The sequence below is a fragment of the Triturus cristatus genome, chromosome 2_1, assembly GCF_964204655.1.
Source record: "Triturus cristatus chromosome 2_1, aTriCri1.1, whole genome shotgun sequence".
In the NCBI taxonomy this organism is placed as follows: Eukaryota; Metazoa; Chordata; class Amphibia; order Caudata; family Salamandridae; genus Triturus; species Triturus cristatus.
The window spans coordinates 794,954,004-794,970,678 of record NC_140581.1 but is presented as its reverse complement, the minus strand read 5'-3'; the positions used below and the strand labels follow the sequence as shown (position 1 = coordinate 794,970,678).

The following is a 16,675-nucleotide window of genomic DNA, read 5'->3' as shown; positions in this document are numbered from 1 at the left end:
TTGTGGGCTGAGGCTTTAGCAACTGCCTTATCTGTCAAAACATCGATAATATGGTTTTTAGCGACAGCAACCTGTTTTAATTTATTCTCAGATGAATCCCTATCTTGGATAGCCTTGGTCAGCTCCTCTTCCGCTCTAGCCAGCTTACCCAGGAGTGATGTCATTTTTATTCTAGCCTCCTTATTGGAGCGGAGAGAGAACTGCATTGTCTCTCCTCTAATTCCAGCTTTTAGGGCATCCCAGACCACATCGATTGTAGTACTACCAACATTAACCTCAAGAAAGCCTGCTATCCATTCTGTCATGTGTTGGTAAAATTTCTCATTCCCTAAGAACGCTCTCTCGAAAGTCCATGTCTTCGGCTTGTTTAACCCCTTATTCAAGCTTAATACAAGAGGATTGTGATCCGATAGAATTCTAGGTGTTTTAACAATTGTACTACCAGACCACAAAGTACTAGACATAAGTATATAATCTAGCCGGACAAGTCGAGAGTGTGGGTATGAATAGTATGTAAAACCCGGGTCCCCAGGGTAACCGTTAGGCCAACAATCGACTAAGCCATGCAAGGCACACAAATTTTTTAAGGCCTGGTAAACTTTTGGTTTCCGCCCTGTATATCTAAAATCTGGGTCTGACAACCACTCCCCTGGTAGATGTATATTAAGATCACCACAGACGATTAGGGGAAGAGGCCACTGAGATAGTTCATTAGTCAACAGAAGCAACACATCAGGATCGTCACTAACGCTTCCGTAGATAGTACAAAGTGTCACTTTACTTCTTCCAGAATCGTAATGACACTCTGTGATAGCCCACCGACCAAATTTGTCCGCCAATGACCCTGTTTCCATAGGAAAACCGCAACATTCTATTTGGAATAACTTTGGCGCCGGTCGACGAATCCTCGCGAAATTTTCAAAATAGGTGGGGCGCTACGCTCCGCTCCTACCCTGAAAGTCTCGGGGGGATTCGTCAAGCGGGGGCTGAGATAAAAGGGGGGTCCCAAAACGCGTTTTTCCCATGCATTTTTCCATAGGACCTTTAGACACAGCTACAGCCCGAACGGCTGAACAGAATTACTTGAAATTTGGCAGAGAGGTAGTCCTCAGGTCAAGGAAGTGCCTTTTGTAGGTTTGGTGTAAATCTGTTCAGTAGATTCTGAGAAAATAGCCTTTAAATCAATATATATATCTGAGCCAGCTTACGGTGCGCTTACGGTGCGCTTACCGTACGCGTACGGTGGCGTGCGCGAGCTCGATTTTGATTGGCTCTTAGATCTTAGTAAACATTCGAATCGGTCGAAACCAGGAAGCAGCGGCCGCCATTTTCTCTCTCGCTCTCTGAGTTGGGCAGCAAAAATGAAGCCAAAAAATGTCTAAAGGGGCAGTTTCTTGAGATCCTAACCACCCAGCATTGATATAAGGGTCCCCAAACAACCCCCAAGCCCAAAAAAGTTTTTTATTTTTTTTTCGGAAATTCGCCGATTACGCTTACCGTACGCGTACGGTAAAAATTTTAAAAAAAAAAAAATATCCACACACTCCCCACCCCGTGTGCAAATGGTGCCCGAAGGTCACCATTAGTACATGGCATATAGCATTTGTAAAATTAATAAAGAATACATTTCACAAAGATGCGCTTAGTATGTCCCCCATGTGCGCACGGTGTGCGAAGCGCATCGTGCGTACATGGCCCATCCCGCATAACGTGGGCACGCGGTGCGCACAGCGCACCGCGTGACCACCGTGCGTGCACGGCACTAACTGCGTAAAGTGCGCACCGCGCGCGCACGGAACGAACTGCGTTAACTGGGCGCGCACGCCACGAATGGCGTAAAGTAACTTAGCATTTAAAAAACCGTACAAATTCACTGAAAAAACCATAGTTTTCACACACGTTATAGTTAGGAATTAGCATTTAAAAAACCTTGCAAATTCACTGAAAAAACCATAGGTTTCACACATGTTATAGTTAGCTGTACATTTCACTCGTAAAAAACCAATGAAATTCCCCCGTTATAGTTAGTGCAGGCAACTATAACTCACGCGACCGCAATCTTCTGCTGATGACATATGTGTCTTTATGAAAAAAAAATATTTGTAATATATGTATAGCTAAAATTTAATGGAAGAAGACATGGGCAAATAAGTGTCAAAATACAGTATTAGCATCAGCAGAAGATTGCGGTCGCGTGAGTTATAGTTGCCTGCACTAACTATAACGGGGGAATTTCATTGTTTTTTTACGAGTGAAATGTACAGCTAACTATAACATGTGTGAAACCTATGGTTTTTTCAGTGAATATATATATATATATATATATATATATATCAAACAAACAAGTTGTCCCCTCAACAGAAGCCTCTCACAGGAAGGTAAGTATTCAGCGTTTATTGGTAGCAGCTGCAGTATTCAAAGGCAAAGGTCATTCCCCTCAATTTACAAAGCCCAACGCGTTTCGTGCTCCTCTCCGCACTTCATCTGGGGCTAAAGTTCAAGCAAGCGCTAAGACAGTCCACAGCGCTTTAAATATTCATAACACTCGCCCATGTGGGCGGGGCAGCAGAGCTGCCTGCTGGTCTTTGTAGTGCTGTGCAGTGATCTCTAGTGAGTTCTTTAGACGCTGCCACATATATTTCAAATATTAAAACCTCCGTTGGTCGGTGGAATGTCTCGCAGCATTGAAAACTGCACCGTAGAACTTCTACCACGCACCTCCTGCCCATACATGCTTGCGTCGGTTGGCGCCAGCATTGGTCCGCTGGAACACGGTGGGGCTTCTTGTCACGGCAGGACGGGCCGTTAACGAATCAAACAAACAAGTTGTCCCCACAACAGAAACCTCTCACAGGAAGGTAAGTATTCAGCGTTTATTGGTAGCAGCTGCAGTATTCAAAGGCAAAGGTCATTCCCCTCAATTTACAAAGCCCAACGCGTTTCGTGCTCCTCTCCGCACTTCATCTGGGGCTAAAGTTCAAGCAAGCGCCAAGACAGTCCACAGCGCTTTAAATATTCGTAACACTCGCCCATGTGGGCGGGGCAGCAGAGCTGCCTGCTGGTCTTTGTAGTGCTGTGCAGTGATCTCTAGTGAGTTCTTTAGGCGCTGCCACATATATTTCAAATATTAAAACCTCCGTGGGTCGGTGGAATGTCTCGCAGCATTGAAAACTGCACCGTAGAACTTCTACCACGCACCTCCTTCCCATACATGCTTGCGTCGGTTGGCGCCTGCATTGGTCCGCTGGAACACGGTGGGGCTTCTTGTCATGGCAGGACGGGCCGTTAACGAATCAAACAAACAAGTTGTCCCCTCAACAGAAGCCTCTCACAGGAAGGTAAGTATTCAGCGTTTATTGGTAGCAACTGCAGTATTCAAAGGAAAAGGTCATTCCCCTCAATTTACAAAGCCCAACGCGTTTCGTGCTCCTCTCCGCACTTCATCTGGGGCTAAAGTTCAAGCAAGCGCTAAGACAGTCCACAGCGCTTTAAATATTCGTAACACTCGCCCATGTGGGCGGGGCAGCAGAGCTGCCTGCTGGTCTTTGTAGTGCTGTGCAGTGATCTCTAGTGAGTTCTTTAGGCGCTGCCACATATATTTCAAATATTAAAACCTCCGTGGGTCGGTGGAATGTCTCGCAGCATTGAAAACTGCACCGTAGAACTTCTACCACGCACCTCCTGCCCATACATGCTTGCGTCGGTTGGCGCCAGCATTGGTCCGCTGGAACACGGTGGGGCTTCTTGTCACGGCAGGACGGGCCGTTAACGAATCAAACAAACAAGTTGTCCCCTCAACAGAGCACGAAACGCGTTGGGCTTTTTAAATTGAGGGGAATGACCTTTGCCTTTGAATACTGCAGCTGCTACCAATAAACGCTGAATACTTACCTTCCTGTGAGAGGCTTCTGTTGAGGGGACAACTTGTTTGTTTGATATATATATATATATATATATATATATATATATATATATTCTTTTAAGATTTAAAGGAAAATAGCACAAAGAAGCCCAAAGTGCCAATGGTCACGGTAGATTGGGATCTAGGCACAGTCTCAGGCTGACAGTGATGGAGAGCGGGCAGATACACTAACCAGGTACATCCTGGTCAAGGATTTTACCTTTTGACGTATTCTTTTAGGTCCCAATCAACCAAAGGTGTGCACTTCTAAAGCTCCCGGGGATCTTAGGGGAGGCAGTTAGAGACACACAGTGTGTCAGGAAAAGGCCAGTAGCAGGGTCCAGACCAGGTGCTATCGGTCAGCTGAGTACTTACAAAAGAAGGCTTGTTGTAAATTGTTGTCTCTCTATAGCCACACAGGAGGGCAATCAATTAACCCTTGGAGTCCACTTTCTTTTTTTGGATACTAGCGAGAGCAGGCCCAGTCGTCCAAGGCTCCTTTCAGGTTACAGACAACAGCTCCAATCATATTCTGATCTTCCGCAGGTCCAAAAAGTGATTTGAAGTGGGTGCCTGGAGGTGCCACGTGTATCCCTATCACCAGCTACTGGGTGGGGTGACTGAGAGGCCCTCACTAACAAATTAGGTGAAGGTTCCCGGATCAACCCTACCTACTTTTTCAGTAGTTCCTGGTTTCTTTTCTACAAACAGACTCAAAGTGCTATATTTCAAAGCATTTTCAAGATGGTGGACGTCTTCAGCCACACTAAACGTGGGCTGTGAGGACTGGGGTGTATGTGAGAATGGCCTAGAGACATTTAACACTTAATTCCAGTTTAGGCAGGCACTGTACTCACAACAACCCAGTGACAGAAGTCTGGTGGGGCAAAATCAGGGTGCTTCACTAACTAGACAGGGGATCCACCAAAAATGTCTCTACATCCTGTTCTCTCCCTTTCACGTGTATCCCACTTGTCACATGTGGCTCATCTGACCTGTCAAGCAGAATATGACAGTTTGGTTTCACTGTCAAGCAGAATATGACAGTGTGGTGTCACAGGATGCCCAGACCCCACTCTTTTTTTTTTTAAAACCTTTATTTCAAAATTCAGGACACAGCTATTCAGCCGACAGCCCGAAGGTTCGGCAGCATTGAGAGTTAGATACAGTGATGTGTCCCCAATACAGTTCAAAGAGTAATGCAAAGGTCCAATTTTAAATAAACACAGAAAAAACTCACAACAAACCCCAGCAAGGCAGAACATTGAAAGCCCATGGCGAAAGCCCCCAGGGGAGGCCGGACCCCACTCATCTACTAGTTACAAGACTGTGTACGGAGGAAGAAGGGGGACAGCAGAGGCCCAAAACGGTTCCTAAAACCAAGCTGTGCTGGAAAGTAGGTCAGGGGAAAAGCTGTTCCTCGGGAGGTTCCAGATCCGGGGCAAGACATATTCCCCCCCTGTATTGGTTCCACCGCCCCCAGATGGCGTGCCACTTCCGGGGGCGACCTCTAGAGCAGTAGACCGTCTTCTCCCTAAACATGCTCCAGTCCATGTTCTCCATCCACGCGGTCAGTGTAGGGGGTCCCGAGGAGCCCCACAATCGCGCGATATCCCTTTTAGCTACCATGTTACCCAGAGTCACCCATTGGGTCTGCGCCTCATCGAGGTCAGTGGGCCCCCAGACGTTCAGGAGGCAACACTGCGCCTCCGGCTGTACCGCAGTGCCCGTCACCTCCCCCATAACTGCATGGACTCTCCTCCAGAACTCCACAATGACACCACATTCCCAAATGATGTGCAGGAAAGTACCCACCATACCACATCCCCTTCTGCACAGGCCGTCCTCCGAGAATCCCATGTGGACCAGCCTTGGCCCCGTCACATACACCCGGTGCAGTATTTTAAGCTGCACCAGCCTCAGACGCGACGGGATCGAAACCTCCTTAGGAGAAGAAACCGCTGACTGCCAGTCCTCATTATCCAACTCAAGGCCATCCCTAGTCCACTGTTATCTCAGCCCCAAAAGCATATCAGCCCGGACGTTAATCAACTTCTTATATATGAGCGAGATCGTGCTCTCGGGCATATGACCATCAAGGACTCGGTCCTCAAGGGGAGAGGACTCCGGCACCTTCTCACCCTCCACGAGGACTGATCGGAGGGCGTGACGCAGCTGGATATACCTGAAATACTCTGAGGGCCCTAGCTCATACTCAGTCTGCAACTCCTCGAAGGACTTCACCCTCCCCTTATGCAGCACATCTCCCACCTTGGATATACCTATCAGGTCCCATTTATCAAAGCCCTTCGTATGCCAGAGTCTTCCCAATCTTTCCGATTCAAACAATGGGGTAGCGAGGGTGAGCCTATCCTTCCAGCCCAACGAATCAGTCGCCATTTCCATACACGCACCGCCACACCTGTGGGCCCCGTGAGGGACGAGTCTAAGGACCGCGAATACAACGCCCTGTAGTAGTTGCCGCCACGCAGCAGCCACCTATCCAGGGCATACCCAGGGCTGAGGGCAGGGCCATAAAACCCATGGTTGATCGCGCTCAGCTGCGTGGCCCAATAGTACCGTCGGATGTCTGGGAGCGCAATGCCCCCATCGTACCATGGGAGCGTCAACTTTGAAATAGCTATTCGCGGCCGCCCATCCCACAGCAACGTCCGTTGGAGGCCTTCGACCTCCCGAAAGTATTTGGCCGGTACCCAGTCCAAGGTGTTCTGGAGGGCATAGAGGAAGCGGGGAAGAGACATCATTTTGAACAGGGCCGCACGCCCAACAAGGGAGAGCGGCAGCCTCCGCCAACCTTCAACATCTCGCCTCAAGCGCGCCAAGGGGGGGGAGCAGATTCCTCTCATAGCGCACAACAGGATCCATGGATATAAAAATCCCCAAATACACGAAACCCTGCTGGGCAACCTGTATCGAACATGTTCTAGGGATCGGTGGGACCTCGCCACTAAGAACGTACAAGTACGATTTGCCCCAATTAATCACAAGCCCCGAGTTCCTACCGAACGATGCGAGTACGTCACAGACCACTATAAGTGACTTCTTAGGTGAGGCAAGATACAGTAGGATATCATCGGCATAAAGCGAAATACGGTCCTCGTGATCAGGCGACCACCGGAGGCCCCGTATATCCGGGTGCCAACGTATCCACGCAGCCAACGGTTCAAGGGCGAGGGCGAACAACAGAGGCGACAGGGGGCAACCCTGCCGAGTACCCCTACCAAGCTGAAACGGAGTAGATGCCCGACCATTCACCACAACATTCGCTAGTGGCCCCTCGTACAGCAACCGAACCCAACTCACAAAACCGCGACCGAAACCAAACTTGGCCAGCACAGCCCATAAGTATGCCCACTCCACCGTGTCAAAGGCCATCGTGGCATCAAGAGATGCCACAATCGCCGGTTCACGCAGCGTGCCCGCCCTGGCGATGACGCCATGAAGACGCCTAAGGTTTAATGCTGTGTTTCGGTGCGGGATGAAGCCAGATTGATCCGGGTGGACCAAATCGCCAAGCACCCTACTCAAACGGATAGCCAGGAGTTTGGCCAGAATTTTCGGCTCAGCGTTGAGGAGTGAAATGGGCCGATAGGAGGCGCACCTATCTCGGGGTTTACCCTCTTTATGTATTACCACGATCGACGCCAGCCGCTGATCCAACGGAAGGATCCCATCCCCCCGCGCCTCCAAAAACATGGCGCGCAGGTGAGGGGCGACCTTATCCGGGAACAGTTTGTACAGGTCGATCGGCAGTCCATTCGGTCCAGAGGCCTTACCCGAGTTTAACGCGCGAATCGCCCCCGCCACCTCGTCAACCGTTATGTCACCATCCAAATCATCCCTATCTATGTCAGAGAGGCAGGGCAACTCGATATCACGGAGGAGATCAGACGAGTCCTCGGGCGGCCTGTCCGACACAGAGGAATAAACCCTACGAAAATACTCCGCGAAACACTTCACAATCCCCTCAGGTTCCACAATCGCCTCTCCTCACTCTCCCGTCAACTCTGGCACCACTCTATTGACCCGTTCTTTCCTGTCCAACCATGCCAGGAGTTTCCCTGCCTTATCACCAACGTCATACAGGCGGCCCTGTTGTTCCCTACTGAGGGTCTTAGCGGCGTTCGTAACCAGGTCCCTATACTCCGCCTGCTTCAAGCAAAGCTCATGCAGTGAGGACTCTGTAACCTCCTCCTCCATAGCCCCCTCAAGGGCCGCGATCTCCTCCTCCACTTGCCGCACCTCGCCATCCCTCCGATTCTTGGCAGCCACCACCAGGGAGAGGGCTTCCCCCCGAAGCACGGTCTTAAAGGCTTCCCACAGCGACACCGCCGAGTCCACGGTTCCCAGATTGTCCTTAAAGTAATTATCCACCTTCTTTACCAGGGCGCTGCGCATCTTGGGGTCTCGGAAATACCATGGGTTGATGGGGGCCACCCTCCCTCCTCCCTCCCGACCTAGATCCAGCCGGATCCACACTGGCGAGTGGTCAGAGATACCGCGTGCCATGTGCCTCGCCTCGGATATCAACGAGGCATGTGCGGCCAGAGTGAGCAGGTAATCAATCCTGGAGAGGCTACCATGCGCCCCGGAGTGAAACGTGTATTGACTCTGTGTGGGGTGCCGGAGCCTCCAGCAGTCTATCAGACCAAACGTATCCAGGAAGTCTGGAAGCCATTTCTGAGCCCCCCCTGTGTCCCTGGGCGGGTATCTATCCAACAGTCCGGAGCCCACAGCGTTGAAATCCCCTCCCACTACCAGCATTCCCCCCGGGAGAGTCAGCAAAGCCCTGCCCAGTTCAGCAAGTGTGGAGGCCTGCAGGGCCGGCGGGACATAAACCGAAACCAAAACCAAAGTCCTTCCTTCCCACCGCCCCGCCACCGCCACAAACCTCCCCCTATCGTCAACAATGGTGGAGTCCACCTCAAAAGGCAACGATGCTCTAACAAGGATGCCCGCACCCCTGGACCCAGAAGAGAATCCCGAGTGTGCAATGAATTTATACCCCTTCCTATTCAGGGCATAGCACATATTACCTATGAGATGCGTCTCCTGCAGCAGGACAACATCTGGCATTGAGCGTTTCAAAAATTGCAAAACAATCCCCCTCTTGATGCGATCCCCCAAACCATTAACATTCCAGCTTATAACACTTAAGCCCCTACCCCCCATCCTCAAACGGAAAGAGGCCCACCCCACACCCGAGGAGCCACCATGGAACAGCCCTGAGGATAATCATCATGCCTTGCAGAAATAAACCCCCCAACAACAAACTCAAAATCCCCAAAACTCCCCCCACCCTGCACCCCTGCTGCAGCTTACAAAGCCCCCCCAACTTGCAGTGTGCCTGTCGCCCTACAAAAACAAAAAATCTACAAAAAGTACCCTAAGGGAGGAAAAGAGCACCCCTCGTCCTCCCGCAACCCTCCACAGTTACTGCACTCTGTTCAAATCTTCAAGTATGGTCAAATCAAGTCAGGCCGGCTCTGAGATATCAGCCCTGTCCATCCCGGCCACTGTCTCCATGCTCGGCTGTGTCATCCCCCGTCCGTCGCCGGGGCAAAGCGTCCAGCCATTCGTCGGCCATAACAGGAGAGTCAAAAAAGAATGTCCGATCTTCATGCACCACCCGTAGTCTGGCAGGGAAAAGCATGGCATACTTCAGATCCAGTTCCCGAAGTCTCCGCTTCACCCCCAGGAAGCTCTGTCTCTGCACCTGCTGGGTGAAGTCCGGATAAAAATTCACCGACGCATTCTGGAAGGGGACTGGGCCCGTCACCCTCGAAGCTTGCAGGATAGCGTCCCGATCTCGAAAATGGAAGAGCCGGGCGACAATCGGCCGCGGCGGGGCACCCGCCTTAGGCCGCCCGCCCGGCACCCTATGGGCCCTTTCCACCGCAAAAAACTTTCCAAGGCCCTTAGGCTTCAGATGATTGAGGACCAAATCCTCCACAAGCAGGTCCGCCGAAGCCTCATCCGAGGACTCCGGGACCCCGATGACGCGCACATTGTTGCGCCTGGCCCGGCTCTCGAAGTCCTCCAGCCGGCGGGCGGCGAGGTCACTCTCGGCCCTCAGCTTCCGAACCTCGGTCTGCAGATCCGCAACATCATCAGTGAGGCCCGTGGTCTTGTGGTCCAGGTTCTTAACGCGCTCGTTCGTCTTGCCCAGGTCCGAGCGGATCAGATTGACATCTACCAGGATGGCATCCACCTTATGCGCCAGGGCCTCGAACTGTCTCCCCATCGAGGTCTGCATCCCGTCGAGCACGCCCATGACATCCTGTAGGGAGAACTCCGGTGTCCCAGGCGAGTCCTCCTTCTGGGCATCCGGCGCCTGGCTCGATCCACTCGGCGATGCTTTCAGGAGGGCGTAGCGGTCCATACTGTTGACTTGGGAATACGTTCCCCGCCTGGTGGACTTAGTCTTCAGCCGATCCCCTTCTGCTTTGCCCGACATAATGGACTCCGGGCAGTCCAGTGCAGTTAAGACTGTTCCCTCTCAGAGAGAGGGATAAGGAGTGAGCAGGTCTGCCTTGTGCTGCCAGAGTAGCCCGCCGAGCGTCCTTGGGGTAATAAAGCCACCCAGAGCTCTACAGTGTCCGGGCAGACAAAGGGAACGAAATCGAAAGTGAAAGTGCGAGGACCTCCGTCCGACAGTTCACACCTCGCCAGGCCGTTGTTGATCAACTAGGAGTCGGGCATCCTGCCAACTCTAGCCCCTGGCATCCCCGGGAGTTAGGCCGCAATCTTCCGCCAGTCGTAAGTCCGGTTCCCGATGGGCGATCCGACCGCGGGTAGCATCAATCGCCTCCCTGACAACTCAGCAACACGGTGCCATGCATACCATCAGGATTAGAGACAGGATAGTCGACGGAGGGCGCGAGGGTCTCGGGAGCTCTAAGCTCACGCGGCCATCTTGGTCAAGCGCTAGGCTCCTCCCCCAGACCCCACTCTTAATATCCTGTGGAGTTCAGGGGACTTTAGGTCAGCCTATTGTTTGCTCCTGAGAGGCATTTTGCACCTCATTCACACCTATTCAATCCTGAAAATATTTTGAGCCAAGCTTAAGGCAAATTAGCCTCCAGGGACCTCAGGCAGGGAAGGGGTGACCTTTTTTTTTTTTTTGTTTTTGAAACCTTTATTACAGAATGCAAAAGATATACAAAGATCGGCCTACAACCTTCAGGCCGGCCGCTAGCAAACAGTGAGAGCATAAAATACAGTTATTAAACACAAGCGGCAAGTGATAAAGGTCCCAGATGTCGAGCGAAGCGTTGGCGGCCACACCGTCCGGACCCCCCAAATGGCGGTTCCATTTTTTATAAGAAACTACAAACAAATCCACAAGGCAGCAAAAGTCAAAGCAGCATTATGAGCTCCCCTGGGGAGGACCCTACCGATCTACAGGAATAGGGGGGGGGGGACAGGGGTGACTTTTTAAAAGTTACTTTACTTTAATATGTATTAAAAAATCTGACATCACCATTGAAATAGATTTTTAATAACTATTGAAAATAGTGGTTAATTATTTTACTAGCGGATCCCATTCCTGAGATGCAGCATTAATATTTTATGGTTATGGATAGCTAGGCCTACCACAGTGAAAATAGCTTTTAGGGCTTTGTCACTGTAGAGACATGCTAACATTAATTTTCCACATGTCTTGCTTTAAAATACCATGCTCCCAGCCATGTGGGCTACAAGATTTATACAGGAGTTACTTGATCATATTTTAAGGGGAGGCTTTTATCTTTTAAAAAGAGTTATTTTAACCAGTCATACTGCAGTTATTAGTCTGCAGCAGTCAGGCTACTCAAGGTAGGCCTGAAGCCATGTTTTCCTTTACCACGCTGTTGGGTGGCACAATAAGTGAGGCAGTCCACTTGTGACAGTTAATGTTTCATGCCATGGGTGTACTTCTGCATCATACACTTTTGCCTCATGGAAAAATTATATATTCCAATAAAGGGTTAGCCAGGTTTTAGTCTAAGAGCACCTTCTCTGGGCACTGCAGAGTCTAAAACAGGAATACAATACAGTCCAGAAAAAGGTGAAAAATTGGGGTTGACCACAAAGAAAAGGTAGACTTCCTACAGTCATCATCCATGAAAAAGAAAAATCTAGTGCAGGTGAGTCGCCAGAACTGTGGTTTAGGCATGAAGTTTAATCTGTTCATGGTAGGGACAAATGCCAGATCATAGTGTGTTATGGAGGCCATGCAGACGTTTTATTCCATTCAGTGGATTGTGCTACCTCATAAATGCATGATTTTGCATTTTAGGACTATTTTCACAAAATGTGTGAGCTGACAGTGAAAGCAAGGGAGGACTATAACAACATGTTATCAGCACTGGAGAAAGAACAATTTGAAGATGAAGCATCGAAAAATCAAAGTGAACTCACTACAAGTGCGAAGGAAGATCCTAGTATTTCTGAAATCAGGCCAGAATTTCTTCCTGGATTGGATGAACTTGATGAACTTACTGACGAACCAGAATACAGTGAGTACTCTCTTAATTTTTGGTTTAAAATCATGAAGACCAGCATTATGCTCTGGAATTATTGTGCCGATCCCTCATAACAACTTTAGTACTGTGGAGCAGTAAAGAAATAGTTCATAATTTTCTTTCTATTTTTATTTGACCTCTCTCTCTTTCTTGACCTTTATGTTGCAGTTTTTGCTGACAAAGCTCCCTAGTGAACTGTGGTGCTTGCACTAATTGCATAACTAATAATATCAATCAAATGTTTTAAAAGCAGAGAAGTTGTCTTTTTTAATATGTGGTTAATGGTATTTTATCCCTATGTATTGGGGCTTTTTTCAAAAGTGTTACTTAAATTTGTATGGCTATGTGGGAGTTCATCTTGATGGTAGGTGTGTGGAAGGTAAGAGAATGATTTAGGTTTTTCATATTTTATTTACATTGTATTAATAGGGGGAATCAAATATAATTACAAACCTTTTCAAGGTTTACATAAATGTGACAAACAGTTCTTTGTAGCTGACTCACTTATGTCTTGCATCACGCTCATTAAGCCTCTGCCACTGTTATGCTGAATCTACTCCAAGAGACCTCCAAAACCACTTTAAAGTGGTGCTGAAAAAGGGTTATGTAGCATTCAATCAAAGACCCTTGGCTTTGTCACAGACAGCTGGACAGCAGATGTAGGATTGTCAGGATACATTACCTCTTGCGGCATCTCATCCACAAATACCTTGAGTTTTGGTCATTTTGGCAAATTAGATATTTTTCTGCCTTTCATTGTAGTCTTCAGAGTTTAAATCATCTGTGTGAGATCACTTCTTGGTTCCCATTCTTTATTAATTTTTTCTGGGTCGGTAGGGGAACATCCACACCTTCACAACCATAATCCCTATCCCTGAAGAAAGGCAAGTAATGTTTATGTAACTTTTGAACCTGGGATCACCCAGGGTCTTTGATAGATAACCAGCATCTTCATGCTCAGGTCAGAAAGGATATGGTAGATGTTCTAACTCAGTCAGGTTTTCTGTCTTTGGTATATTGATACAAGTCCGATTCCATTTCAAATCAATCTTTATTCAGTCGAAATCAGAACCATAAAAGATAAAATCACAGAGCAAATACATAAAATGCAGTATCATAGATAAATACCAATAAAAAATAGAATACATGTTTTTTAAACATTCTTTATTGATTTTTTCGTTCTTTTCCAAGTTGACAAAAACATAGATATGCTTAGTGAAATTTGCAGTACATTGAAGGTAACGTCTTGCGTTCGATATCATACAGTTTATAGTCTATGAGCATCAATTGAGATTACACTACTTGGTACCGGATATAATACAGGTGCCTTCACACAGTGATACCTGATAAACGAGTTCACATATGCGTGGAATTATTAATAACAAATCTACATAACATCTGAACTTCCCTATCCCCCCCACCCCTCCTGTTTGGCTCTACCCCAATTGGAACTCTCGTCCATGCAACCTTAACCTGGTGGCCATCCTGTGTCCATAGTGACATGTGTATAATATGAGGTTTAGAGAACCCTACTATGTGTGTACATGCATTCTGGGATCGACAATAATGTGGGAGTCGGCAGAGGACGATAATTTCCATGCTATCCGTCAGCTATTCTAGGAACAGGAGCAGGCTCTAGGGCCTTAAATGCCTCCATTAGTAGGTCCCATTCCATTAAGATTAGATCTTAGACAGACCTCGGGCCTCCTCACATCTAATAGCAGCACTCTCCGCACTACCCCAGCGTGTCACCTCTCCATGCCAAATATAAACTGATGGGGCCTTCGCCGATTTCCACTGCATGGTGATAGCGCACTTAGCAAGCAGTACCGACAAGTCAAGGAAACGGGTTTGCACCTTCTGCGATTTAGGGTGGCGGCGAAAGCCAATCACACAACTACCCATTGTCTGTTCTATAGGAATGCCTGTAGTGGTTCTTAAACACTGGACTACCCCCTCCTAAAAATGAGCTAATATTGGGCATGTCCACAGCATATATAAAAGGTCGGCGTTTTCTAACCTACACCTGGGGCACCGATGCTGTGTATCTGGGAATATACGCTCTAAACGGTGTGGAGTGAGGTACGCCCTATGTAATGTATGAATTTACATTTGGCATTGCGAGACACCTTCTTGGGGTACTCCAGCAGTGAAGCCCATTACTTGTCAGTTAATTCTTTCCTTAGATCCTCAGACCACCTGTTACGCAGGCCGGTGAGAGATATCCCGGCTTATGCCCTGATGGCACTATATAGCCATTTCGTGAGGTGACATTCCCTCCCAATGAGATGAAGTGCTTGTGTTAATTCATGTGTTTGGGGTTCCTCTCTGTTTGGGGCCCAGTGCTTTTTAACATAGGCGAGGATAGTTGAGTGTGTCATGTATAGGTGTCCAGAGACCCCATTTTCCCTAGTGAAGTTCTCTTAGTCCATGAGGATGCCATTGTTGAAGAGCGCCCCCACCGTGGCAACCCTCCCCTCAGCCCAACAGCGGATGGTCCGAGTTGTAATCAGTCCTGTGGGTGCAGGGATTCCCAATAAAGGCACATTATTAGCATATGGGATATTCCGGCGCGTGTATTGGACCACCCTGTGCCAATATAGAAGTGCTGTGCATAACAGTGTTGGTGCTCTTTGCGGGATTTTCGAGCGAGGCAGTACCAAAGTGTGTAAGTCGCTGCGGTTGAGGTCACGAATGGTGTAGCCCACATCCTGTAGATTACGGCCTGCCAAACAGTATGACAGCCATTGTAATTGGCTTGCGTAGCAATAGGCTCGGAAATCAGGTGCCCCTAGGCCACCCTTGTCTGTTGCTAATTGTAGTTTAGCTAGGCCCACCCTACGTCAGCCTTTGCCCCAGATTAGGTCAGAGAGTAAGGTATCTAACGTTTTTAATAAGGGAGTAGGAATTACTACCGGTAAATTCATGAAGAAATACAGTAATCGTGGGAGGATGACCATCTTTGAGATAGCCACCCTGCCCATCACGGACAGCGGCAATGAAGTCCAGAAGATCGTTTGGGAACGAAGTGCCCTGATAGCCCTGTTCAAGTTACCTTCTATTAGGTCTTGTGCTTCTCTATAGATGTGGATGCCTAGATACTTGAATGTGTGTTGCACCACCGAGAGAGTGAGCTGCCCAAATGGTATGGTATCTGGATGTATGCTGGGATGGAAAAAGAACATCCATCATTTATAGCTAGGCCAGAGACCTGCTTGAACTGATGGAATATACCCGGAGTAGGCCCTAGGTCGTTAACCAGGTCCTTGGCGTATGGAATATTGTTGTCTGCGCATGCAGACAGTACATGGGTGGTATGCCATACTTTAATACCTACTTGTTCCGTTTCGGACCTTAATTTAATGGCCAGTGGTTCTAATGCGAATACAAATAACAAGGGCGATAAAGGACACCCTGGGCGGGTGCCTCTGCCTACCGGGTATGTGCGGGAGATGCAGCCTCCTGTGCAAGCTCGTGCAGTGGGAGCTGTGTACAGTAATTTTACCCATTTCAGGTATCCCGGGGGTATGCCAAATTTCCCCAGTGATTTCACCATGTAGTCCCAGTGGAGAGTGTCAAATGCCTGTTTTAAATCTAATGTAATGCAGCCCGCATTGTGCTCCCCAGTGGATGCTGTTCCCATGACATGGTATAGGCGTTGAATGTTCAATGAGGTGCTGCGCTTTGGCACAAAGCCGCATTGGTCCGTGTGTATCAGGTTCCGCAGGTATGAGAGGAGGTGGAGTGCCAAGATTTTACTCAGAATTTTATACTCTGTGGCAAGTAGAGAGAGGGGATGGTATACCGAGATGTCTGTGGCCAAGTGTCCTGGTTTAGGAAGGGACACTACCAATGCCCTATTTCCAGTGCTGATTTGTATAGCTGCTCTAGTTGTGGGACCATAGTGTCTGCAAATGTGGTAAAGAACTCTATCGGTAGCCCATCCAGGCCTGGGGCTTTATTGCGTGGTAGCGCCCGCATGGCTTCTCTAATTTCTGACTTGGTGATGGGGCCCAATAGAGCATCTTGCGCAGTGCGGTCTAGTTGGGGAAAAGGTAGGTCTTCGAAGAAGGCGTCTATGATGTCCTCTGTCTGTGGTATTGGGGCTTGATATAGGATTTCATTATAATTGCAGAAGGCTTTGTTTATATCCCGTTGGGTGGTTACATTGTCCCCCTGTGGCGTGGTTATCTCATGTATGACTACGGTGGGGGGCACGTCACGTAGGATAGCGCACCAAATTTGT

The 16,675-nt window shown here is 48.7% G+C and overlaps 1 protein-coding gene across 4 annotated transcripts in view; it reads left to right on the top strand.

Annotated features, from left to right (window-relative positions):
• SECISBP2 (SECIS binding protein 2) overlaps positions 1-16,675 on the top strand; it is a 354,953-nt gene that overhangs the window by 296,975 nt on the left and 41,303 nt on the right. For all 4 annotated transcript variants that reach the window (XM_085632806.1, XM_085632804.1, XM_085632809.1 and 1 more), the window contains one exon: positions 12,204-12,423. In XM_085632806.1, the coding sequence (XP_085488932.1) occupies positions 12,204-12,423 (220 nt within the window). The remainder of the gene's footprint in view (positions 1-12,203; positions 12,424-16,675) is intronic.